The following is a 23,868-nucleotide window of genomic DNA, read 5'->3' as shown; positions in this document are numbered from 1 at the left end:
CCTAATCCTGAAACTTTTGGTAGACGCAGGCATTCCATTAACACCAACACATCATTGACGACTACAATAAGGAGTACGCAGCGCCCCAGATCTCCGCTTTAAAATTTCCCATTTATATCTCCTAATGGGCCGACGTCCCGGGACCTTTAGTCGAGGTGACCGCGGGAGACTATGAAAAGATTCAATATCGAACTCCATGGAGTGCGTTCTGCTTCTGGAATCTCCTATCAAAAACTTAGTCTTCACAGCACATGCGCTGCTCGAGCCCTGGGAGTCTTATCTCAGTTCTTACTTCTTGAACTCGGCAGTCAGGTGTGTAGAGGGAAGTGGAGTGAGCTCCGTCTATGGATCGCTGATCAACGCTTTCACCTCGTCCGTTCGATGTTTTGTTCTCTTTCCAGAATCTCTGATATGAATCAAATCTCCGACGCGAAGCTACGAACGAACGAAAGAAATTGGTTTCCGTCCTACCTCGGAATATTCGATAAGAAACCTTCCCACTTATCATGTATGAGCTACGTTCGCACAGGCATCTTTGGTATGCAGGATGATGCATCTTCTAAAACAGCAAATACTCACACAACATGGATTGGGACGGGGTCTTCCTCTGATATTCCGTCATGAATATGAACAATATGTAGGCTACTATAAATATGAGAGCTTTGGAGGTGTTAACCCTTCTTATCATTCTGAACACCGCAGAAGGATAACTGATGGAGCCCGCGCCGGCTCTGGATGTTTAAAGAAAAATCGATCCGTCCAACCTTCATGAGCTGTTCTTGCCCCGGGATCTTTGATTCTGAACGACAGTTAAGGTCTATGAACAAACAAGGACAAAGAGTTTGATGGAGTGCGCGCCGTCTCTGAAACTCTGGTCGAGAAAGTAGTTGGTATAGGAGAATAAGCTACCCGCTCCCTAGGATCTTCGATCTCTGGGAACTACCAGAGGTATGACCAGAATTGGAGAAAGAAACTCATGGGGCCCTTTGTTCTTTAGATCTCCAATCAAAGACCTTACTGGTACCCATTGATAGCAACTTTTCGCTAGCAATTCGGCGCTAGGCTGACGGCTCACAATCATGACATTCCGGTATATTGGGAGGAATGGGGTGGGCTTCACCTCTGGACCTGCTATCAACATTCAATCTACCCTCTTTCGATGAGTTGCTCTCGTCCCTGAAATTTTGTTCTGGGTTTATGTTGGCATAACTCAAGCTAACTGGTGGTAAATGTCGATTGAGTGCGCGTCGCTCTGGATTTCCACTCAAGAACAATTTCGTATTTCGAATCATGTGCAGGTCTTGCCTTATGATCTTTAATCCAGTCGGAAATGTACTTTTATGAATAAGTCTCAGGCGACAGTCCATGTTGTGGGCTCTGCCGTCGGTCTTTCACTCGCAAAAAGGATAAGCGTCATGAGCTGCTGTTAGCTTAGGAAAGAATTAGCATCGAAGTCGTCAATAGAGCCCCGTATTAAGTTTGTGGCTAAGATACCATATCCATACCCGCGAATGGGAGAATCATTGCTCTTGCTCTGGGATATTTCATGTTGGTCCATGCCAAGGATCGTGGGCTTAGGATAAGCAAAGTGTTATGCGGTTAACTTCGACTTTGGTCCCCTATGAAGATTACCTGAAGCACCTTGCGATGGCCGTGTTGGCCTGAAGAGTTGACAAACCAAGTCCCATGGGCGTTGGGGAGGCTCTGCCTCTTTGTTCTTTTTCAAAAACCGCACCCGAGCTTAATCGAAATAGGTTCGGTTTTGCACCAGAGTCTTTCATCCTTCATCTGGGGCCGGGGCCACGAGGCGGATTCCAATTCCGGTCTTCCTGGGTCTATCAAATTACTCCTCGGGATATGTGATGAGCGGGCGTACTGCAGAAACTTCTGCTGGCTATTCAACATGGGACTCTCCTTCTGAGCATTTAGTTAAGAGGCACTCGTAACGACCTTCATAGGCCGCCCTTGCCCTAGACTTTTCAGTTTTGTTCGACTCTCTATCATTGTAACAAAACTTATTGAAACATTACGGGTGCGTCCATTCATTGGCTGCTCTCACCCTGGAATTCTTTTCTCAACTTGACGCTTCATTATCGAAAACAACACAATAGCGACCCGTATGACTGGGACTCCGCCTGTGGTCATCTAAGAACCGTCAAAGTGGCATACTATGTGCATTGCACCGTTTTATTACTTTTAGCGAAATGTCACCCCCTTTTGATTTTGTCCTATATGCCTCGCCTTGGAATCTCTCGTGTAGAATGACGATCCATCACCTCGAACTTATAACGAACTAAACGCGATGGAGTAGGGCCCATATCTGCTTTTCCTTCCAGAACGGGAATCATATCTTATGATCGGCTGGTGTCAATGTGGAGAAACCAAATACTACACATGGCCGACCAACATTGACCTATGCATCTGGGTAGTAGATCAACTAAGATCCAGCTTTCTTCTTACGGACTGCTCTCGCCCTGAGATCTCAGGTGGAGGTCCACGATCTATCATATCAAACGCAAACGCGAGACAGCGCATGGAACCGATTCCGTTACAGCGTTTCATCAAAACCCTCGACACATTACCCTAATAGGCGAGTCTTGGCCGGCAAAAATACTTCCACTTGGATCGCTATGGAACTCTGCCTGCGAGTCTTCAGTTAAGATCTAGATGCTCGATCTGTACGATGGTTGGTCTCGGTCTGGACTTCTCACCTGGATTGCCGATTTATTAACAAATACCTCCAATCAATACTAGCATACGATGAATTTTGCTTCTGCCTCTAGTCTTTTGTCTAAAGACGTTAAGATTGTGAAAGTTGACCTCGGATGGGGCTCCGTTCTTGGTCCTTAGTCACGAGACAAACTTGGTAGGGACTAGTAACCATGGAGCAGTCGGTCTCGCGCTGGTAGACTTATCATAAGTTGACGTTCCGCCATCTCTAAGGTATCCTGGATAGGGGGGACGGGTTACGTTCTAAGCCTTTCCGTTTATAGAGGCCAAATGATGGATTCCGGGATGAATCAGTATCTAGCCTAGTAAGATTCGTACAAAAAGCAAAAGGATGAGGCGCAGCTTCTGCGGCTTTGATCGAAATAGCGACCGAAAATCTCACATGGGCCGATCAATCGTACTCCAGGAACGCTGTCGTGGACTGGCATTTCAACGAAGTTGGAAAAGTGAAGCATTGTTGGCCTCTACCCCGGTATATTCCATCATAACGAACTTGAAGACCACTACATGGTCTACTGCTGGTCTGAAAATAATACTACAGCTGCACTATGAGTGGTACTTTGTCCCTCCGCCTGAACCAAAGGCGGAGGGATGAATTCTAGCGATGGAACGAATGATATCAATCTAGGACTATTGCTAGAGGCTGGCGTTTCAGAGTGAGAGCAGCATGATTTCCATGGATTAGGCTGGAACTCTGGTCTCTACTCAAGACTGCACGCAACCCTTTTTCATGGCTTTGCCCTGGCAGTAACAAGTCTTTAGGCTCGATCCATGATAGGTCGCGGCTTCTGAACTTCGTTGAAAAAGACTACCTCGAGGACTCTTATGGGATGATTAATTCTGCTATCGTCGCATTAAGACGGGCTTGAGTATTGAAAGAAGCTCGACTTTGGTGTTATGGAGTGTACTTTGCGTCTGCGTCTGCCATCAAATGAGGACTGCAAGCTTCCATTAAACGAGTGTCTGCTTGAGAAGCATGGTAGATCCGACTAATTAACGGGGCGTCCCCTCTGTCATCAGCTAAAAGGAGAATCACCACAGTCCGATAAATCGATTGATATCGTCCCTGCAATAGCCTATTGGCTAGAATATCATAGCTTGCTAAGCATTAGGGCGATGGAGCGTGCCCTACCTCTCCTTTGCTCAGGCCCGGGAAATTGTTTCTAGAGTGGCCTTGTTTCCACCTAAGCAATATCTTTGGGCTCAAACCGTCCATAGGACTGAGTTTATGTTCTGTGTTCAACAAAAAGGAATGATTCGCAAGAGGCGATTAATTAGTATACCAAGCAGTTATCATGGTCTCGCGTTTCCACAAGTCGGGTCCAGAAGTGTATGAGTTTGTTCTGTTTCTGCATCCTTCATAGAAGTATATCAACCCGGAACTATGCTTGCGTTGCCTGTCCGGTAGTATCTAATCTAGAATACCACAGCCAATCCTTAGCTTCATAGAACTTACTAGGCATAAGGAAATCCAGTACTGTTACTGCATGAAGCAGAATGTTGAGCTCTGTTGGCACGGAGTTAAACCTAATAAAAGACGAGCCTGGCTTAATTCATGGGGGCTGCTCTTGCTCTGGGCTCTTTGGGACTGATTGACTACCAAAATTCTTTCAAACGTAGGCTTGGCGAGATACGATGGAGTAGGCTTCGAAATAATCTTTGTCCAGAAGAAATGAAGACTTAATTGGATGCTCCAGCGGCCGCTTGGAGAACGATCGAGGGTATAGGTTATAGGAAGCTCTGCTTCTAGGTCTTTGTCCTAGAACTGAGTCAGCCAACCCTAATGGGATGAACACACTCGCCCTTGAAATAGTTCTGGGTACTGAAACTCTTGAAGAGTACTATAAAGTCAGCCAGCGGAGTGGTCTCTGCCTCTGGTCTTTCGTCAAACAATTCTGCCCTGGGTTATGTGGGCTGCTCTCGTCCTGGGATCTCGAGTTTTGGTTAATTTCTAACATCATTTTGAAACTGAGCTAGTGGCAGCCAGCTAGAATGCTCCTACGCACATCTGTCCACGCGTCTCAGCTGGACAAGGTTCACTTCTCAACTCGGGTTGCAGCACTACAACCTAGGATCAGCAACTCATATGCCAGTAACGCATCAGGATGGCATGCTAATACAGGAGGAAGTAACAGGTAGTGCAACAGCAGTGCTGCAGCACGGTATCAGTACTGTATCAAGTAACAGGATGTAACTAGCAACGCATCAAGAGATCCGCCACGTCAAGCCCCCGGGGGTGGCCCCCCTCCTTCCCCTAGTATATAAACAACGAGCTAGACATCTATAGGAATCAGAGTTCACATCAATTTCAACCTGAGTTCTCAGCTGGACAAGGTTCACCTGTTGTTTGCCACCATTGCCACAGTTGCCACCGTTGCCACCGTTGCAACCGGTGCCACCTGCAACCCCTATTCCATTCACTATATAGCCACTCGTTAGCACCTCAATACAACTCACGCTTTCCTCACTGATCCTTTGCCCTTCCTACGCCAGCTGCCAGCTAGTAAGAGGAAAGTGGTGTGCACTGTCTTTCGTCCTTCATCAACTATCCATTCAATCCGCGCGAATGGACCGGTACTGTCTGATGAAAATTCGCCAGAGAGAATTAGGGGGGTACACGGCTTCTGGCCTTTGATCCATGTACCTGGATATTGTTGCTATAGGCTGGCCTCGTCCTGAGATATGGGGTCCGGTGAGCTGTTAGAACCTTACTGTTAGCAAAATCATGGGTTGGCTTGTCCTCTAGTGGCCGATAGAAAGACCTCACAAACCTCGAATGGCCTGGCGCTGGCTTGGAAAAATCATGACTACCAGCATCGTATGGGTAGCTGCTTCTGCATTTTGGCTAAACGCAACTAATTTAGGTTTAGCATGATCTAGCCACGCTCGGGAGTTTTTGATTGGATTTAATGTTTTATAACTGGCTTGTAACCAGTTACATGGAGCCGGCCTGGCCCCTAATATTTGATCAAGAAAACCAAAAGAGCACCTCTTTTATATGAGTGACCAGTAGAAGGAGCCCTCTGTATGTCCCGCAGGTTGATCTTCCAGAGTGTATGCAAATGCAAAATGATAGAGTGGGCTCAACGTCCGCTTCTTGCATCAAAAGTTCCATAGCAGTTTTGACGTTGGATTGCCGCTCCAGCAGTCCTAGGCCAGGTAATCTATGGCTTGGGCTTGACATCTAATGATTGATCAAGGAAAATGGAAAGATACTATTTAATAGACTGTTCGATCTTCCTGCCGTTCTACGATATGCTTTGCGAGTTGTTGATTCAGCATCCTTAGGCGGTACCATCAACTTTCAGCTTTTTCCACTCTTGCAAGCTCAAGCGGACAAATCGTGCTTATAGGCAGTCCCAGAGAGAAATTTACGCAGCTAACGGAGTTTCAGGCTAGTGTATAAGGAGGTTTGATTCACTCACGTGTTCCAAATTTTCCTGCACGTCGCCCTATTGCCAAGCATTGGCGATAGGGAGGTCTCTCTGGCCCTCATTCTAGGGTTGTCTTGGCAATAGGGCAGCGTGCAGGAAAATGTGGAACACGTGAGTGACGGACTTTCGTCGGAGCTGTAGGATCCGGGAGCTGTAAATTCTCAATAAAGTCCTCCCATCTTGCATTAAGTGAATATTTCGGCAGCTCCCTGGAAATTCGCGTCCACTTTCCAGACCTATAAGTGCTTTAACACCTTAGGAGGAAATTAACATGAGTCCGATCATCAGCACGAACATGGCAAGAGCTTTTGGTTGCTAGGCTGTGGGGGATGTTCAGGAATAAAATATTCTTGAGTTATGTTCGGTGGTTTGGAGCCAATTAAGCCGAAAGTACTAGTGATCTCATGTGTGTTCCTCCCGCCGGATAGTTATGTGAGTGTTTTCGAAAAGGACGAGTGTCGAAGGCCTCGGGGACAGGCTGATGTTGTCATTGGCAGTGATGTCGAAATAGACTGAACGGTGCACAAAAGCTTATGAGCTTCTTTTGCTATGTGCAGTACAGAGGCGCAGTCTAGATTTGCCGTGTCAAATATCGGGCCAATGTTTTGGGATTGACTTCCTAGATAATATAATCGTATGTGGTCCGCCAGGGTGAAAAACCGGCAAAATAGATCCAGTCCCTTGAACCAAAACCTGGTCTTCAACTTTAATAGATGAATGTATTCACGATCTAATCTAAGATTGCGTCTCTAGCCTACTAATAACTCAGCATTCTGCTGGCGTCTAATGAAGGATCCTTTCGATCTCTTAGGCTCGTCGATCCGATCATAGAGTGAGAGTCTTGCTGCGGAACTCGATCAAGCAATCCGACGAGGCTTCACTGGTGAAGTTGGTCGTGCACGGACAGGTACTCGCTCGTTTCATGTCTGAAAGTTGTTGGTACAAAGTGTTTTTGGGGGCGCTACTATGACATTCATCTACGGGAATGGAGGTGTTATATTTGATGATTTCGACCAGCAAGCTAGAGCATATTGGACGCGAAGCGACTCCGGGCGTTGCCTATCACTACTTGTAGGAAATGGTAATAGGCGGTCCCACAAGCCGCCTGTACGAACTGGCATAAGCGTACCGCTAAGTTGAACTTCATGTGTGGTTTACTACAAACAACCGTGGCACTTGCGAATAGCCGTTAGATTCATAAACCAGATCCATGTCAGTGAACTAACTCCCGAAAAACAGTAGAGACATATGTGGAGATGCCTTCTTGAATGTTGGCAAATATCATGCTTCCCATTCCACTAAATCCCGTAAATCTCTTTTAAAAGGAACCGAAAGCACCCGTTTTTACACGAACACCCTTAGCTGTTAGTCATAATACTCGTGAGAACCACAGTTTGCGCCCATTTATCAAAGTATGAAAGCAAAGAGACCATCGATAAACGCCATCCAGCACATCCCTTGATCGATCCTAACCTGCCCAGTCGTCCCGCTCTCAGCATTCTCCGTCTGGTTCTTCTTCACCGCATTCTCGACAACCTCTGCCGCAAGCACATATGTGCCAGACTTCTTATCGAAGTTGAGGCACGACTTGTCAAGCGTAGTAATAGTGCCATTGTCAATCGGTATATCAAAGGGAACCTCCAAGATAACCTACAGATATTTTCGTCAGTATTGTAAACTCAGTCTAAACATAGCCTTCTCCAACGACTAATGCTGAAGTACTCACTTTAGCATCCCCATTCAAGCCAGCTGTCTAGAAGCTGGTGCCGTACATCGAGCCATTTATGCTAGTATTTGCTGTCAGAGTGGGAACTTACATGAGAGCAGCGGTCCCGATCTTAGGAATCTATCGACTCGGTTAATACTCCAAAGACTGTGATGCTACGCCACAGCCAACGCAACCTACATTTACAGCGAACAAGAATGGAACCTCAAACAAGTCAAGTTTGATATCGGGTCCAAAGATTTCCGTGGAAACGTCAACAATCGCACCCATACCGTTAGCAACAACGGTGGCCTCTCCGCCCGTGAATATATCGCCTAAAATGAATTCGCCACGGTCGCTAACGTCGGGCACAAAGTTCGAGAATAAGAAATCTAGACTCCCAAAGGTGGAGCAATTCTTACATGTAACCTGGAAAGAGGAGTTAGCTGGGAAGAAATCACGGTCGATGAGTGCATGGTTCAAGTCGAGATGGTTTGTGGTGGCATTGGTAGTCGCAGTCGGTACGGGAACGGCGAAGGTATTCGTGTATTCGAAGCTAGACACTGGAGTCACGTCTTGTCGGCGGCGGAGTTCCTCATGGGGTCTGAGAACGTGGCTCTCCTCGGTGTGGTGCATTTGAACGCGAAGGGAAGTGAATGAATGCACCTAGGAGGCAGGTTCGGTATGAAGTGTGAATTCGGAGCCATCCGTGCCAACTTTCACTTTGCCGACCCTGTGTTCGATTAGAAACGGTCTTCTTGTAAGGGAGTTCAGGTCTAGTAACCGGAGTACTCTTTGTTCACCACGATTATTACAGCCATAGTGAGACGAGATGACGAGGCCACCGTCTTCAAGACTAAAGAGGGCTACTTTGTTTGACTCGCAGACGATGCCTGGGCGGAGCTGAATAGTTATGGAGCCTGGCCGGCACACGATTTCTGAGGTCAAGTGTTCAAAGTCTTCAAGTAGTAACACTACGACCTCCAACTTGGCGTAGACGCTGGCCACGAAATTGGGTTCGTAATCTGAGTTCTCCCCTACATTTCATCAACGGGAATCATCTGCCCAGCGAGTCCGTGCATCTTACCTTCCGCGTAGATTAGATCTACTTCCTTGACGGTGATGATTTTGGTGTACCGCTTGGCAAGATTTGTCTTCTTCGACGAGGCAATGAGATCGCGCCCGGATGTAGAGCTGTCACGACTCTGCAAGGCTGTGGCGAGGTCAATAGTATATGCATGAAGTATGTTTGCACTCAATAGAGCGGGGGCCAGGGGAAAAGGCTTGAGAGCCGTGCACTTTGCCAAGAAAGTGGACTCTTTCATCACTCAACATCAAAACCAACTCCGCATCAACTTGCTCTCGCCATCCTCCTGCGCCCTCACCATATGCAGAGCACCTGCAGTCCACAAGGCTCACTCCTTGGCTCGCAAAGCGTCGTCACACAGCTTCCTCCAATCTCGTGCCGTCTTCAAAGCTCAGCATGAATGTGCTGTGCCGCAGCGGCTATACCACTGCCACGGGATTCTCCACTTGCAAGCGGCGCAATCGGACGACCGAAGGCTGTCGGCTCCTGGCACTGCTGGACCCGGCGCTAGGCCTCTCGAGGCTACAATCAGTCACATCAATTCTGAAGTCAGGGCCTTTTGGCCAAACATTCATTTCTTATCTTTTTAGCTATCTTGTAGCCTTGGTGGGTGGAGCGGGCCGCTGTAACTTCGGGTTTCACCAAAGGATCCACTAGGCTCCTCTGGCTGTGCCTCAATGGTAAGGACGGGGTGGTGACAAGGTTGTGGGAGCTCGCCGCAGAGCTATCGACCTCGGTGGCCATGCAAAACTCGCAGCTTCTCCCAGCTCTTTTCTCTTTGCGTCTTTCGTTGCACTCAATATGCGTTTCTTCGTGCTTGCTTTGTTTTTGAATCTGTGCTGTGTACTCGGCTCGCCTGCAGTGCGACGCGCAGACACTGCCACACCTACCTCTACCTTGCAGTCATCTTCCACTACTCCGTCCGCCGCTGCAACTTCACAATCTTTCTTGTGGAGTAATGGCCAGAATACGTCATACGGTGGCTACTACCCCGAGTGGGATGTTTGCCCAGGAGTAGGCACGACATGCGAACAAGCTTGTGGTCTTGGAGCCGTGAAATGTGGCTCCTATAGCGACACCTGCTATTTCCCTCGTCTAGGTGATACATGCTGCAGCGATACTGGAGGTAAGCAATTTATCCCCATCCTCGATCCGAAACCATGTTAACCTGCTTGGGTTAGTATCATGCTGGGCTGGCACAACATGCGCCTATATTGAGGTCGACTACGATACCAACTACTTTTGCTGCTCCGAAGTCAGTTAATGTGTTTTGTGTAGCAGCAGATCGTTAATCGTTTGAATACAGGAGGAATCAGAAGAGGAATGTGCATCGCTCCAGAGTACCCCCGTCGAGTTCTTGACACCGCTACCAAATCCCACTTCGTCATATCCCTCCAGCGCAACTGGCCTCGTACATCCTACTACTGTATTGATGACGAAGGACCATTATATTACCGTGGCTGCGCCAATCTCGACTTCCAATCCGAGCGACTCGGCTCAGGTCTTCAAATCGAGCGAGTCCTCCTCATCCTCGAGCCTGACTGTAGGAGCCAAGATCGGCGTCGGAATTGGAGTACCCGTAGCTGCACTGGCGCTCGGACTGCTCGCAGTATTCGTATGGTTTCGCGCAGTCAAGCGCCGTCGCTCGAGAACACCCGAAGTGAAACCGCCTTGGGAAGTGGATGCTCAGGAATCGCAGTTGACGCCGGAGGAATACGAACGGAAGAAAAACCAAAAGCCCCCAGAAGACGACGAAGAGGGTGCGAACTATGGAGCAGGGGCGGAGGAGCCGGCTGCGCCGCAGAGATCCTCGCTTCTTCAGGTATCACCACTTTCACGGAACAGGGATTCTATGGCGATATCATCTGTCAATACCACCTCGCCCAGCGTCAACTACTCTCCGATCCCTGTGAGCGACCTGCCGGAGCTAGTGGACGGGCCCTCAAAGTGAACCTAACTGAGACCACTCTTGTCGATTACCGTCCATCTTCCTTGTCATTAGTTATATCACGTGAGCCTAAACTTCAACGGTGTTCGGCCTTGTTTGATCAAGCTACGAGACTCGCACCCGTCATATTTCTTCACCGTTATTTGAACACTTCATCTTATTTGAAATTCAATTGGAACACATGCTCATAACTGTTGCGTCCTCGAAAAGCGTAATGCAGGTACCCCAGTTTTTGAATAATTGTCTATTTCTGCCCTAAAGTTCACATTTCATAATAATCATACATCTTGGTCGCCTCAGCGACTTGAATATGCTCGGAATCTCCAAGTATTTCAGGTTTTAGGGATGTATCTACGCTCACTACTAATCACCAGGAAGTCCCGCAATCGTCGACAAAAAATCTAATATACAACTCCACGGTACACGCCAACAGCCAAACCATGTATTCTTGTGCACCTAGTATAGCCTTAATGCCGCCATTGAGTGGGCTCGCGCGGTCAGCTCTTCAACAATCGCGTTCCAGTTCAGGTTAAGTTGCGCGTTCAAGCAACAACGTTCACTGCCATAGTTGGCACGTAGCAACCCCTTCGGCCCGAAACCAAGGATATATTCAGTGTGGTTTGCTTGAGCGAGCGACATCATCATCATGCCGATTATTTGCGCGTCGTACCACAGTGCACCCGCAGCAAACCGATTCGCTCTGTGCCGCCCGCGGCAAAGGCAAAAGTGCCGCTTTTTCCTCAGCACACTCATTCTTCTTACGACGCCCCCTTCACAGCTTCGAAGTCATGCTAGCATCTTTCCGCCCATAACCGATTATGAAAAGGCCGAAGCGCTGTACTGGCTGGTGAGGACTCTTCAGCTGTATTCACCACGGCCGCGCCTCTAGAATTTTCTCCAGCCACGTTTTCGAACTGCGCGGCTATTTCAATTGCCCATGATACCCATGTAGGCGCCTTGATTACCTTCCTTGGTTATATAAAAAGGGCCCGCCCCCTCTATCTCAACATCAATCATCACACATTTGACACTCCTCATAGTCTATCCCTTGCACCGCTGGTTCGCAACGCTCAGACCAGAATTTTGGAACACCTTACTGAGTTGTACAGGGCAGGCAAAATCCGCCGCAGTTCTCATTACTCTAAGCTTTCTATTGGTTGTATCCTTATCGATACCGTTGAGCCTATCTCAGCGGTGCAAGGAATACAATTCTTTTCACAACAATTCTCAGATCATTTCCCCCATCCTTGAGGCGTCGGTCAGGATATACTCTCGGTGTGGGCTCTCTTCCGCGACGATGCAGCGTGCCTCAATCCAAACTTCCCAGAACCCATTCCCGGTGCTAGCTCAGCATGTCTTCTACAACGATGCTCAAATTATTGCTGGGTTGTCACGGTATCCGACCACACGAGGACATTCCTTGGTATCCCTCAAGCAAACTACCGTGGGTCTGTTTTCTCTGGACCGAGGTGACTTTGTAAAGGTCATGACATCCATCAAGGGACTCACAGAGACCCTTGAAGTTTGTTATAACGTTGGCCGCTGCGCCCGCGTTACTGAAGGAGACAGTTTCCTCTCTATGATCCCACTGCATGACTTCACCAAGGAATGGAAGCCAATTCTCGCCGATTCAAAGGAATTCAACGAGACATATCCAGGCTATATCAATTCCAAGGATGGCCCCCAGATGGATTCGGAACGTCTGAGCCAGATCGCCTCATCGATCAAAGCAGAGACCGGCATTTCGGAACCATTCAACTACCGTTTCCAAGGTGACAAGAATGACAACAACCTGTTTGCACGACTTGTTCGAGGAGAGCTCCCCCAGTCACGTATATGGGAAACAGACGATCACGTCGCGTTCCTAACGCCTTTTGCGAATACGCCTAGTTTTGCCGTTTTTGTGCCCTGCGCTCACCTGTCAAGTGATATCTTCCGTCTCGAAGATGACACTTACTCCAAGCTCATGGGTGCTGCGCACACCGTTACTGGACACCTGATGAAGACGTTTCTCGCTTCTCGCTGCGGTATGATCTTTGAGGGATTCGAGATCGACTATGCGCATGTAAAGCTGATCCCAACCCATGAATCTGATGCTTTGAGCGGGACACAGAAGGCCACCCCTCCCGTGCAAACCACAACATTCGAAGAAACTTACAACGGATACGTTACGTCACTCAACGGACCTCTATGCAGCGACCAAGGCTCCCTCGGTACCGATGCTTCATCTCTGCGCTAGACTATGGATAGCGAAAATTTGAAGCCCCTTAGTAGGTAGAGTCAATAGCGCACGAAGTACCGAACATGCCAACAGATAAAACCCTAGCCCCACTTTCCTCGCATCCGCACACATGCTCACCCCGTGACTCATGCGAATCCAGTGATAGCGGCTCATCCGTACCGCTTTACTTCATCGGCCTTCACAAAAATGAAAACCTCTAAACCTCTCTTCCCATTGATCCAGCTCTTTGCACTAACAAACAACCCACAACACCTCCACAGTGCCTGTTTCCACTCTCACCGCCCTCATCCTACCAACCCTCGAACCATGCCCCCTCAACCGCTCATCTGGATCAACGCCTTCCCTGGCACCGGCAAACTCACCATCTCCAAGCTCCTCATTCCCCTTCGCTCACCCACCAAAGCTATTCTGATCGACAACCACCAACTCATCGACCCTGTCTCCATCCTCTACGCTCGGGACCACCCATCCTACCAAACCGAACGAAAACACCTCCGCGATCTTGCATTCACGTCCCACGTCGAAGACCCCTCCACCTTCCATCGGATCGCAATCTTCACCGGTACGCTGTCACTCACTCACTCACTCACTCACTTGCTCGCGTCCCAAAGCGCATAATCACCACGGCTCGATGTCGGGAACTAATGGTAGGTGGATTAGACTTCCACACCAGCAACTCCCTTGGCCGCCGGGCGAGCTGGAAGGGTGTTCGTGCCGGTGTATCTCACCCGCGACGTCGCGGAGAGCGTGCCGCGGATGACGTCCGCGGAGCGGATCGGGGGGGGGGGGGGGGGGGACGAGGAAGCTCTTTGACTCCTCATTATTGGAGGAGATGCGTCCGAAGGGAGAGCTCTTTAGGTTTAAGAATGTTATGTGGGTGGAGGTGGATGTTACTGATTTGACGCCGGAAAGGGTGGCAGAGGTGCTTGTGGGGATGTCAGGGCGGTGGTAGGGAGGGCGGGGAAGCGGGTGTTGGGGAGAGTCTGGGAGGGGTTGGGGGAGACGGTGATGATAGTGTTAGTGAGGATTTGGAGGATATTTGGGAAGAGGAACACGGAGACAGTTGAGAGAGTGCGATAGGTGAAGTTAGAAACGGAAAACGAAGTAGATCGGGCATCTAAGAGCTATGTCCTATCAAACAGTCTACCAACCTATCACTACTCCCGGCTCTCCCCTTCCAATCCAGTCCCCCTTTCCTCCCTCTCCACCCTAAACCCCACCCCCCTCCAATCTAACCTCAGCGCCAAACTACTACAAACCACACTCACACTACTCATCGCCATCGCCAAACTCGCCCACACCGGATCCAACCTCACATGCCCCCCACCCCCGGTGCGCACTGCAAACAACGCCCCTGCTGCCACCGGCATCGCAATTAGGTTATACACCAGCGCCCAGCCGAAATTAAACTTCACTCGCCTGAAAACCTTCTTGCTCAACCGAATCAACGTCGTGATCGACCTTAGATCCGACGTAATCAGAACGAAAGAAGCAGACGAAACAGCGACATCGCTACCACTCCCGATCGCGATACTGACGTCTGCAGTAGCGAGCGCGGGCGCGTCGTTAATACCGTCGCCGACCATCGCGACGGTTGCGCGGGCCTTTCCCCGGCTACCGAATTTGCGTGGGGAGGGGAGGGTACGTTGGAGGTATTTAATCTTCTCGGCTTTTTGGGAGGGCAGCACGCCTGCGATGACGTGATCAGAGGGGATGCCGACGGAGGCGCCGACGGCACGGGCGGTGGTTTCGTTGTCGCCGGAGAGCATCCAGACATCGATGCCACTGGCGTGAAGGGAGGATATTGTGGAAGCGGCTTCGGGGCGGAGGGGGTCGGAGATTGCGAAGGTGGCGGAGAGGATGAAGTCTGCGGATGATGTGGTGGAGGAGATGGCGAAGAGGGCGACGGATTTACCCTCTGATTTCCACTTGTTGAGAGTTGTGGAGGTGGAAGCGGGAATAACGACGCCGTGATCGACCATGAAAGTCTCGTTGCCTATGAGTGCGGTGATAGGGGCTGTAGTTGTTTCAGAGGTAGGTTTGAAAACCCCCTTCAGACCCTTTCCAGGAATCTCATCGATAGAGATGAGAGTACTCTCCGAATTGACTTTCGAGGCACAGAAAGCGACGAGGGATTTAGCGATAGGATGGGTACTGCTTTCTTCCAGCTTCGTGGCCATACCGAGAGCGACTCCTTCGCCTTGGCCATCGATGATCTCGTAGTCCGTCACTTCCGGATCTCCGCCTTGCGTCAGCGTCCCAGTCTTATCGAAGACGATACAATCGAGGGAACTAGCTTCTTGAAAGGCTTCACCACCTCCTTTCACTAAGATACCATGTTTAGCAGCCAACCCACCGCCGACGAACAGAGCAGTGGGCGCAGCAAGACCGATCCCGCAAGGACACGCTACGACGAAGACGGCGATAGCGAAGCGGAGGGACCACAATTCCCAGCCTCCAGAATCTTTATCACGCCAGTCGTCCGGGATAGTACCGGTGAGGCCAAGTGACAGCCATATCACCCAAGTGACGATAGCAACGAGCACTACGAATGGAACGAAGTGGCTAGTGATTACATCGGCGACCCTCTCGACAGGCGCGCGCCTCGCCTGACCTTCGCGGACTACGTTGATGATCTGATCGAGCATCGAGGTACCGGAGACTGTATTGATTTGAACGGTGATCGCGCCGCCTTTGTTGATGGTGCCGGAGAAGACGGTGTCGCCTGGTTCCTTGTTCACGAGTCTTGCTTCTCCAGTAAGACTAGATTCATCGAATTTGGCTGATCCGGCGGCGATGAGTCCATCGAATGGGGGAGAAGTGCCGTGCGGAACCCTCACAACATCCCCAATCTCAAGCAAGTCGACTGATATCTTCCGATCTCCAGTTCCAGAAACTCCAACGAGAATCGCTTCATCTGGTCGAAGCTTCCCCAACGAGGTGACCGCATCCCCGGTCTTCGCTTTGCTGTACGCTTCCAAAAACCGTCCAATAAGCAAGAACATAGTAAGGAACACGACGGAGTCGAAGTACGAATCACTTAAGCTCCCAGTCGACTTCTTCAACCCCGCTCTGATCAACTCCACAATCGACGCGAAATACGCAATGGTCGTTCCAAGACTCATAAGCATATTCATGCTTCCAAACCGATAAAACCGTTGGAAGAAAGGGGTCCGACTACCCGGCCTCCACATCGCGCGTAGCTCCTTCAGCGCTCGCACATGGAAAGTATCCGCAGCGAAAAGATAGACTGGGGTAGAGAGGAAGAAGAGAGCCCATTGGATGCGGGGAATGTTCCCAGCCCACATGGGCTCCATGAGGTAGCGACGTTGGCGGTTTGAAGCGGGGACCAGAGACATGTAGACGATGCCTAGGATGAATGTTGGGATGGCGATAGTAAAGGAGAGAACGAGGCGGAAGAGGATGCGGCGGCGTTCTCGGGCGTGCATGTCGTGGGCACGCTCTTCGAGTGTGGGAGGGTGGTAGATGGAGGGTTTGAAGATGGCGTCGATTGCTGATATTGAGTCGACGATGTGGCGGATGGTGAAGTCGGGTGGCGAGGGAAGATATTTGATTCTGAGGAGGCCAGTCTTTTCGTTCAAGGGTGGCTTTTCGCACTCGATCTTGTCGCCGTAGATTTCGTTCAGGGCAGCGATGATCCGTGGGGGACAGTGGTGGCAGAACATTCCCTCTATGCGGATCGCCATAGATCTCTCTTGAGCCACCTCTTGCTGTTGATCGATAGGGAGTATGGTATCGAGAGTAGCACCATAACCCGAGTCCTCAATAGCCTCTTGAATCTCCGCAAGATGGTCCTTCCCAGTAAACGTCACGGTAGCGCTATTCGAAACGAGATTGACGTCCACGTGCTCGATCCAGGTGTACCCCTTGACCGCATCCGTAACATTCCCCACACAAGAGCTGCAAGTCATACCCTCGATTGAGTACGTCGCTTTCCACCGCTCCGCTCCCGGTACCGTTGCTGACTTCTTCACCGGCGCTTTGGCAACTTCAACCAGCGACTGCAGCGTAACCTCAAACCCAGCATCCTCAACCACCTCCACAACCTCGGCCGCATGATGCTTCCCCTCAAACACGACCGACCCACTCGCAGTAAGCAGATTAACATCCACCGACCTCACCCAGCCCAACTCGCCCACCACCCTCGAGATACTCGCCACACACGACGCGCACGTCATCCCCGAAATCGCAAGGGTGGCTCTCCACAACCCATCTCCAGCTCCATCATCAACGAAAACAAAGCCATCCCCTTTCATCTCCACCTCTCCCACATCTTCCTCCCTTTTGATCTCCTCTTTCTCAGTCAACGCAGCGCTCGACCCACTCTCCTGCCTCACCTTCACAGACCCCCCCACATCCCCCTCTTCAATTCGACAAAGCGCGCACTGCTCCACATGTCTCTTCCTCTTCTGCATATCGTCCTCCCTCGCATGCCCTCGCGAATGCCGCCACCGGTTTACCGCTTGCTCGAGGCTGTTTTGCCACTCGGGGCTTCTTCGCTCGCTCTCGACTCCAATACCGATCTCAGAGTCCTGGAAGATGGAATGTACCTCGAAGCCCGCAAGCTCTAGAGCATCCAGGATCGCGTCGACAGAGACTTGGGCGCTGTGGCGCAGTATCACCTCGTGGGAGACGATGGAGTGGGAGACGACCTCAGGCGGGGGATGCAGAGCACTCAAAGCCCCTTGGATACTAACGATGCATGACGGGCAGTGCAGGTTCGATATGAACACCGTAGTCGTAATGCTGGCACGCCCTTGCGTGGACGTGGGCGATGGTAGTGCCATGGTGGTAGAGGGCGGTGTCGGAATGGGACACGCGGCTATCCTGTTGTTGAGGCGTACAGCAAGTACAGCTGGTAGTACCTCTGTGGCGATGGTGTAGTGTATGAAACTATCGGTTGACTGATTGGATTGATTTGATTAATCAACGCGGTTGTTCAAAGTAGCATAGACAGATACAGCCGCCGGGTCTTCGAGAGGAGGGGCGAAGCTTCTTAAGTCCCCTCGCAGCGGAAGGCACAAGTGCGTCTCTTTTGCGGGCAGCGATGACTCGACACCCGACGCACCAATCTCGCCATTCCAGCTGCTCCCCAGAAGTTTCTAGCAAATGGTCAGAGAGGGCGGGTTTGGAGGCGTGGAAGCGTGAGAAGTGCGAGTGGTGGACGTCGACCGCACAAGTTGCGCACACGTCACGGGCGCCCGCACAAAGCGCGCACGGTCGCTGATTGGCTGGTAATAACCACGTCTATTTGTTTCGTGATATGGAAAGTCGGATCTCGCCGTAAGGTGTGCAGTCAGATGCAGACCGGTTACTACGTACGGCTAATATATGCTCTACCACAGTATCCCACTGGCTCCGTGGTACCCACATGGTATTAGCTCGTTCGCCCGTCACCCGCAACGGCAACCAACATCTCTATCCGCTACGCGAAAAGCTTGATGGCGATAAGCTTGAATAGCACGTGAAAGGGTCCCAGCGACCCCATCTCTCCCAACCTTAACATCACGCATCTCCGGTTTTATGGGTGAATTGAAGTCCGCGAATGCTGACATAGTATACCATATCTAAGAGTGACTCCGTAACGTGTTGGGAAAGGTGCAGACGACACGATTTAATGCGCATAGATTGTCTCGATCTGCATCCTTGCCGAAATCGGACGAGGGCGTGGGTGTAGGGTAAAGAATTCATTTCGAAGTACCTATCGAGCGAACTCCAAAAGTCTTCATGAGACACAGAGATGATAGATCGGTACAACGTCCCATCGATCGACCGAGTACCAAAAGCGATCCTAAAACCGTGAAGCTAATATCTGCCGCGTCGCTCAAGCTCAAAGTATTCAAGGGTATAGTAATAGCGCCATCCAAACTTGGAAAATGGAAGAGAAAAGGAGGTCGTGACGGTCGTAGGGTGTAGGTGAGGGTGATCAGTCAGAAGTCAGGTCGTTGTCGGCCTTCCACTTGAAGTGCTGCACAAGCGCCTTCTCGGTCTCCAGCTCAGCTTCCAGCGTCGAAATACGAAGTCCCAGCTCCGTAATCTTTGAATCCTTCGCTTTGATCGCTAGTCGAGATATCTCGCGTCTAGGAGAAATCAGTAGCCACTCAAACCCCCTAAACCATTTGGATCGGAGTACATACCCTTTGATAATCCCTTGCATCCGCAGGTCATGCTTATTCAACACCCTCCTTACCCCCTCTTTCGCACTCTCATTCAACGTGACATTATTCACATTGAGTACACCAAGTATGTCTGCGATGAGCTGACAGTCCTCCCCTTCCCCAACCTCCACATCTCTAAACCGGCTCGGCGTCGGCGTGGTATCCTTCGCCGCAAGCGTATTACTCGATCGCATCGGCGTCGGCGTCCCCACTTGCATTGGAAGCGTATACCCCCTCATAATTTCCTTCTGACGCTCCGACCCCGCCGTAACGTAGGACGCGTTCGATACCACGCTTGCCGGTGATGTCCGATCTATCCTCCCCATCCCCTCCACAAAAGTCTTGGACATGGATGTCGGTGTCGGAAGACCATCCGAAGGCACCGAGCTATTTTCCAGCCAAGGCAGCTTCCTTCGACTAGTATTCGGTGTCGTGAACACATCCGTCTTAACAGCTTTCCGAGGCGTCTCCGGAGGTTTGGAAGGGGTGTCGTACTGCTTCCCCAGCCGCGCGAGCTCGACGCTGTCAATCGAGTCGTCCCAGCCGTAGTCTTCCTCCTCATCGATCCTCCCCCGCTTCTTGTTCCCATCCTCATGCTGCGGTAGTCCGTAATCGCTCGGCGTAAACGCCCTCGTAACCGCAATCCCAGGCTTCCTCGGCGTCGTCACTGGCGTCGCAGGCTCCGTCCTCGACGTCCCCAGCACAGCCCTCCCCTCGCGCGGCTTCGCGGCATCCTCCCAGAGGAAAAAGTTGCAGCAGCCCTCGTCGTCTTGGCCCTTCTGGCATTTGTAGAACCAGCGGCCTTTGTTCGCGGTTTCTTTCTTGGTTTGGAGGTGGATGGCGGGGAGGCGGGGGTTGCAGTCGCCTGAGGTAGTGTTAGAGTTTGACTAGAGATATGAGAGTAAGGCGACTAGTGTACGCACACTTCCATGTGCCGTCTTCGAAGAGGCCTTTTTGCATTGTGGCGTAGGAATGGGAGGGTCGGGCTTTGCCGCCTTTGCGGGTGCCGCGGAAGTTGGACATGGTGGATGGAGGAATGAGGATATGGGAGCGGCAGGGAGTGCCTTAGCTGCCCTCGAGGGGTATTGATCGCATGGTCTACGATTGTAAATGGAAGGCCGGTGATGTGGACATGTGGCTGGGAGTTAAGTGACGTTGGCGGGGAGAACGCTATGACCGCTTGGTGTTCGTCGCATCCATCTTGAACACTTGGAATAAAGCATCAGACACTCGCTAGGCCAAAGCGTTAACAACAGGATGTGTCACTAATGAAGCGTATAAAATACTAGACTCGACTGGTCGTGCTAAGGTAGTATTGATTGGACGGTGGAATTCAGCGTAAAATTGGATATTGCCTCTCGCAGGAACAATGACTTTGGACAGCATAGAATGTATTACACTTATGGTTCACTAGACCGAGCCTTTCTATATTTCTATACATATCTAGACCTTGGTGCGAAAAGGAAAGTTTGGACGAATGCCCTTACAATCCCTTCCGATAGTCGATTCTCTTTATAACTCCCTATATGTGCCATATTAATCGGCAAGTAACTGAACCAACCGTTGAATTACGCATCGCAAGAGGTTGATCTACCCTACCTTAGTATCATTACAGAGTACGAGAGGCGAGTTTGCAAATGGACCGGCATATGTATGACACAGTCGAGAAAAGCGGAGCCGGGAAAGAAAAATCACTTAACATTGTGGTAATTAGTAGGTGGACAGTAGAAGTCGAGTAACAGATTGAGAAGCCTAAAGCTGTTCATTATGAGTCGAAGTTTGACAACGCTTGGCTAAGGTATGTTGGTGTAAAAATTAGGTGCAAGGTGCAAGGTGCAAGGTGCAAGGAATTAGGTAGCTGGAGAGGTCACATATTCTAGGACTCCTATTCCCGTAAGAAGGCTGGTAAATCACTCTAGTGAAGCCCACAGGTAGCTCCATGTGTAATTAATCAATTTACACAGGTTACCTATACATCACGTGGGCTGTTTCAACAGCTCGTCCCACCAACAGTGCTGGGACAGCTTCCTAGCGTCTGCCCAAATTCCATCAACCTGCCGAGTTATGCTTTCGGGAGACGTCTCCGGGGGCAAGTCATCGCAGGGAAGGGTATCCAGCGAGCGAAATGCTCTACAGACGCTTTCATAACAGACTTGGACAACAAGATGGTCGTGCTCATAGAATCCACGCCCGATAAATGAAAATATGTTCCCAAACAGAATCAATGCCATTTTCTGCTTTCGTTCCAAGAAGCTTCCGTGCATGTAGACACCGAATAAATTCCACATGACACTGATTATGCGTGAGACGTGAGCTTTAAACAGCACGTTTTCATCATACAATTCTAATCGTCGCAGTGCTGAGGAAAGGGCTCGCCAGTGGCATGAGTCGAGATCGGTGGGGAATAGTGGCAATGAGTTGACTGACAGCGTCACGGCTCGCGAAGACGTTCGCTCGGATGTGGTATCAATAATTTTGATTTCGTCGGCGGAGTCGACTCCCGGTACAGCAAGGACAGCCTTTCCTCCGTTATCACTCCTATCGTGGTGTATGGTAAGACGTTCCAGCCTACCAAGGTCGATAGGGGTAGAAAGCGCTTTTGGTGTTGGCGTAGACTCATCGTCCACGAACGGTGAGAGCTCTCTTTCAGTAATACTGATGAAGGATGACGTTGGTGATAGTGAGGTAACATCAGAGAAAGGGGAACTGGGAACATCGAAGGAGTTGCGATGCGAGAAGTTGATTCCGAACGCTTGAGATGGGCTTGGCAGGTTGTTTGCATCTTTTTCCGTCAAAATCTTTACGTCCTCGTATTCTGTCAGACTTTCAATAGATGTCAGTTGAGCGAAACTGTCGGCGAAGTAGTGCAAGGGTTGTTTAGCGGGTAGAAGATATTGCTCCATTGGATTTGACTCAGAAGCCGTGGTCGCATTCTGCTCAGCAATCGAGTGTGAGTTGTAGCTGATGTAAGAAGGTGTACCTAGATTACGTTAGCACAAAGGGCCCTAACGAAGTATCTTCGAGTAGTTGAAACAAGAGTCCAACACAACACTCACGGGAAGCGGACCGCGACCTCGACTCGTTTTGTGATAGAGCATGTCTTTTCTCGTATCGCCGGTACTTTTCTGGGGGTATAGGATGCCCCCGATATCTAAAAGAAGTCCCTCTACCTGTCGCGTCCAAATGTTCCTTTTCAATCCGGAGCATGGCCTTTTGGCTGCGTCCACTGACACGCTTGGGTGGTAGTTTCCCCTGTTTGCGCCATTGTGCAAGCTTGGTCTTGTACATTTTCTCTCTGCGAGATGTTGGCAATAGCATAGGCTTTCCTAAATGGCAAAACGTACGTAGCGCGGAACTGGTATTCTCTCTCCATGATCTCCATGGTATCTTGCAGCTTGTGCTCGCTGTTTAAAGAGATGATCTCGTCCATCCACGCGTCCAGATCCTTCGTTGAGGAACATGGAAAGGGAATAGCCATGTTTGTTTGAATTGCATAGCAAGCTTGAGATGCTACCGCCGACAGATGTGCAGGATGGCTGGTGAAAGGAGGATGGGCAAGCGCCCTGGGAGACATGGCGATACCTGCGTCTTATACCGTCTCGCTTCGTCTTCAGCGCCAGGGTCATGATCCACATATAGAACCAAACGTGATTGTTTCAGTAAAGACGCCTCGGGAGGGGATAAATCAGCGATTTCATTGCTTGGATTAAGTTCTCTACAGAAAGGCTGAAGGCGAAGAGAATGCAGGCGGGATGAAAGCGCGTCGTGATTCGATGGAACTTAGTTCTCCGCATTAGAGAGCTTATGAAAACGCAGCAAAGCTTTGCTATTTTAAGTCCCGAGTCCTACGACTCGAACGAACTGGGAACACGGGGAAGCCCAAACTGCATATCTTTTGATCAGTGGCAGCAACGCTCAAACCTCACATCGCCGTTCCACACTCGTCGCCATTAATACCTCCAATACCTACAACGATGTCGACGAAGAACGAACATACGTACACGGATGTGGCCCATCGACCGAGGAATCCTCCGTTTTCCAATCCTCCATCGATGCGTATGCAGTACAAGACGAAAAGACCGAGCATCAAACCCTAGCCTTAAGTTTCCTTCATAGGGCCACTGAAAACCGCCCTGGTGCTTCTGTTACGAGAAGTAACCACACTGCGTACCCCACCGCGTCTACCAAGACCTCTTCTACGCCGTTAGATCGGGAACTCTTTGCAATAAACGCGCCAATTACGTCCCCTATGAGCTAGGACATCCTCTGGCCTCGTGGGTCGGTAACGTTGGAAAGAGTTACGAATCGAACCGTGTGAAACCAAAACGAGCTACGCCGCGTGCCACACCGCGTCTATCAGATTTTTGTCTACGTAGTCAGAACTATAATTATTAGCGATAATAAAAGCATGACATGCGTCCCCTGTGCGTCGGCGCGTCTTCGTGGGCCTAGGTGGTTAGTTAAAGGGGAAGAATTTACGAATCTAACTGCGTGAGATGAATTTTGTCTCCCGCGGTGAAGCACACTGCGTCTAATAGGGGAT

General features: G+C 50.3%; 9 protein-coding genes across 9 annotated transcripts; 4 read left to right on the top strand and 5 right to left on the bottom strand.

Annotated features, from left to right (window-relative positions):
- Positions 1-7,268: 7,268 nt before the first annotated feature.
- On the bottom strand, positions 7,269-8,505 carry BDZ99DRAFT_574322 (uncharacterized protein; the record flags this gene model as incomplete). Its single annotated transcript, XM_033728365.1, has 2 exons — positions 7,269-7,814; positions 8,071-8,505. 2 exons carry the CDS (start codon positions 8,503-8,505, stop codon positions 7,572-7,574), a joined length of 678 nt encoding a protein of 225 aa, XP_033573072.1. The 3' UTR covers positions 7,269-7,571.
- Positions 8,506-8,535: 30 nt separating this feature from the next.
- BDZ99DRAFT_524331 (uncharacterized protein) lies at positions 8,536-9,194 on the bottom strand (the record flags this gene model as incomplete). Its single annotated transcript, XM_033725893.1, has 3 exons — positions 8,536-8,602; positions 8,654-8,906; positions 8,957-9,194. The coding sequence occupies 3 exons, from the start codon at positions 9,192-9,194 to the stop codon at positions 8,536-8,538; spliced, it is 558 nt and encodes a 185-aa protein (XP_033573071.1).
- Positions 9,195-9,747: 553 nt separating this feature from the next.
- BDZ99DRAFT_466382 (uncharacterized protein) lies at positions 9,748-10,363 on the top strand. Its single transcript, XM_033720755.1, has 2 exons — positions 9,748-10,082; positions 10,138-10,363. Exons 1-2 carry the CDS (start codon positions 9,758-9,760, stop codon positions 10,218-10,220), a joined length of 408 nt encoding a protein of 135 aa, XP_033573070.1. The 5' UTR covers positions 9,748-9,757; the 3' UTR covers positions 10,221-10,363.
- On the top strand, positions 10,071-11,332 carry BDZ99DRAFT_103982 (uncharacterized protein). The gene is made up of 2 exons (XM_033712340.1): positions 10,071-10,082; positions 10,138-11,332. Exon 2 carries the CDS (start codon positions 10,280-10,282, stop codon positions 11,093-11,095), a length of 816 nt encoding a protein of 271 aa, XP_033573069.1. The 5' UTR covers positions 10,071-10,082; positions 10,138-10,279; the 3' UTR covers positions 11,096-11,332.
- Positions 11,333-12,162: 830 nt separating this feature from the next.
- Positions 12,163-13,213, top strand: BDZ99DRAFT_466380 (uncharacterized protein). The gene has a single exon (XM_033720754.1). It carries the CDS (start codon positions 12,202-12,204, stop codon positions 13,141-13,143), a length of 942 nt encoding a protein of 313 aa, XP_033573068.1. The 5' UTR covers positions 12,163-12,201; the 3' UTR covers positions 13,144-13,213.
- A 245-nt stretch (positions 13,214-13,458) lies between these two features.
- Positions 13,459-13,929, top strand: BDZ99DRAFT_349075 (uncharacterized protein; the record flags this gene model as incomplete). Its single annotated transcript, XM_033714478.1, has 2 exons — positions 13,459-13,708; positions 13,820-13,929. Coding segments are annotated over 2 exons (360 nt in total), but the record flags the coding sequence as incomplete, so codon positions are not given.
- A 107-nt stretch (positions 13,930-14,036) lies between these two features.
- BDZ99DRAFT_574317 (heavy metal translocatin) lies at positions 14,037-18,116 on the bottom strand (the record flags this gene model as incomplete). The annotated part of the gene is made up of 2 exons (XM_033728364.1): positions 14,415-18,116; positions 14,037-14,270 (listed from the first exon to the last, which is right to left on the bottom strand). The coding sequence occupies exons 1-2, from the start codon at positions 17,952-17,954 to the stop codon at positions 14,037-14,039; spliced, it is 3,774 nt and encodes a 1,257-aa protein (XP_033573066.1). The 5' UTR covers positions 17,955-18,116.
- A 977-nt stretch (positions 18,117-19,093) lies between these two features.
- BDZ99DRAFT_395221 (uncharacterized protein) lies at positions 19,094-20,348 on the bottom strand (the record flags this gene model as incomplete). Its single annotated transcript, XM_033715938.1, has 3 exons — positions 19,094-19,247; positions 19,305-20,190; positions 20,249-20,348. The coding sequence occupies 3 exons, from the start codon at positions 20,346-20,348 to the stop codon at positions 19,094-19,096; spliced, it is 1,140 nt and encodes a 379-aa protein (XP_033573065.1).
- Positions 20,349-21,173: 825 nt separating this feature from the next.
- BDZ99DRAFT_501615 (uncharacterized protein) lies at positions 21,174-22,922 on the bottom strand. Its single transcript, XM_033723835.1, has 3 exons — positions 22,670-22,922; positions 22,382-22,620; positions 21,174-22,305 (listed from the first exon to the last, which is right to left on the bottom strand). Exons 1-3 carry the CDS (start codon positions 22,897-22,899, stop codon positions 21,302-21,304), a joined length of 1,473 nt encoding a protein of 490 aa, XP_033573064.1. The 5' UTR covers positions 22,900-22,922; the 3' UTR covers positions 21,174-21,301.
- Positions 22,923-23,868: the final 946 nt, after the last annotated feature.

This window comes from Mytilinidion resinicola (genome assembly GCF_010093595.1).
Source record: "Mytilinidion resinicola strain CBS 304.34 unplaced genomic scaffold BDZ99scaffold_17, whole genome shotgun sequence".
In the NCBI taxonomy this organism is placed as follows: Eukaryota; Fungi; Ascomycota; class Dothideomycetes; order Mytilinidiales; family Mytilinidiaceae; genus Mytilinidion; species Mytilinidion resinicola.
The sequence above is the reverse complement of the archived record's forward strand: the minus strand, read 5'-3'. Positions and strand labels throughout refer to the sequence as shown.

Excerpts from the sequence above, each read along its gene's own strand:
- BDZ99DRAFT_466382 (XM_033720755.1), top strand. The coding sequence starts at position 9,758 with ATGCGTTTCTTCGTGCTTGCTTTGTTTTTGAATCTGTGCTGTGTACTC. Across the intron at positions 10,083-10,137 it reads ATGCTGCAGCGATACTGGAG|TATCATGCTGGGCTGGCACA; the intron begins GTAAGCAATTTA and ends TGCTTGGGTTAG.
- BDZ99DRAFT_103982 (XM_033712340.1), top strand. The coding sequence starts at position 10,280 with ATGTGCATCGCTCCAGAGTACCCCCGTCGAGTTCTTGACACCGCTACC.
- BDZ99DRAFT_466380 (XM_033720754.1), top strand. The coding sequence starts at position 12,202 with ATGCAGCGTGCCTCAATCCAAACTTCCCAGAACCCATTCCCGGTGCTA.
- BDZ99DRAFT_501615 (XM_033723835.1), bottom strand. The coding sequence starts at position 22,899 with ATGTCTCCCAGGGCGCTTGCCCATCCTCCTTTCACCAGCCATCCTGCA. Across the intron at positions 22,621-22,669 it reads GAATACCAGTTCCGCGCTAC|AGAGAAAATGTACAAGACCA; the intron begins GTACGTTTTGCC and ends AACATCTCGCAG. Across the intron at positions 22,306-22,381 it reads GAGGTCGCGGTCCGCTTCCC|GTACACCTTCTTACATCAGC; the intron begins GTGAGTGTTGTG and ends AACGTAATCTAG.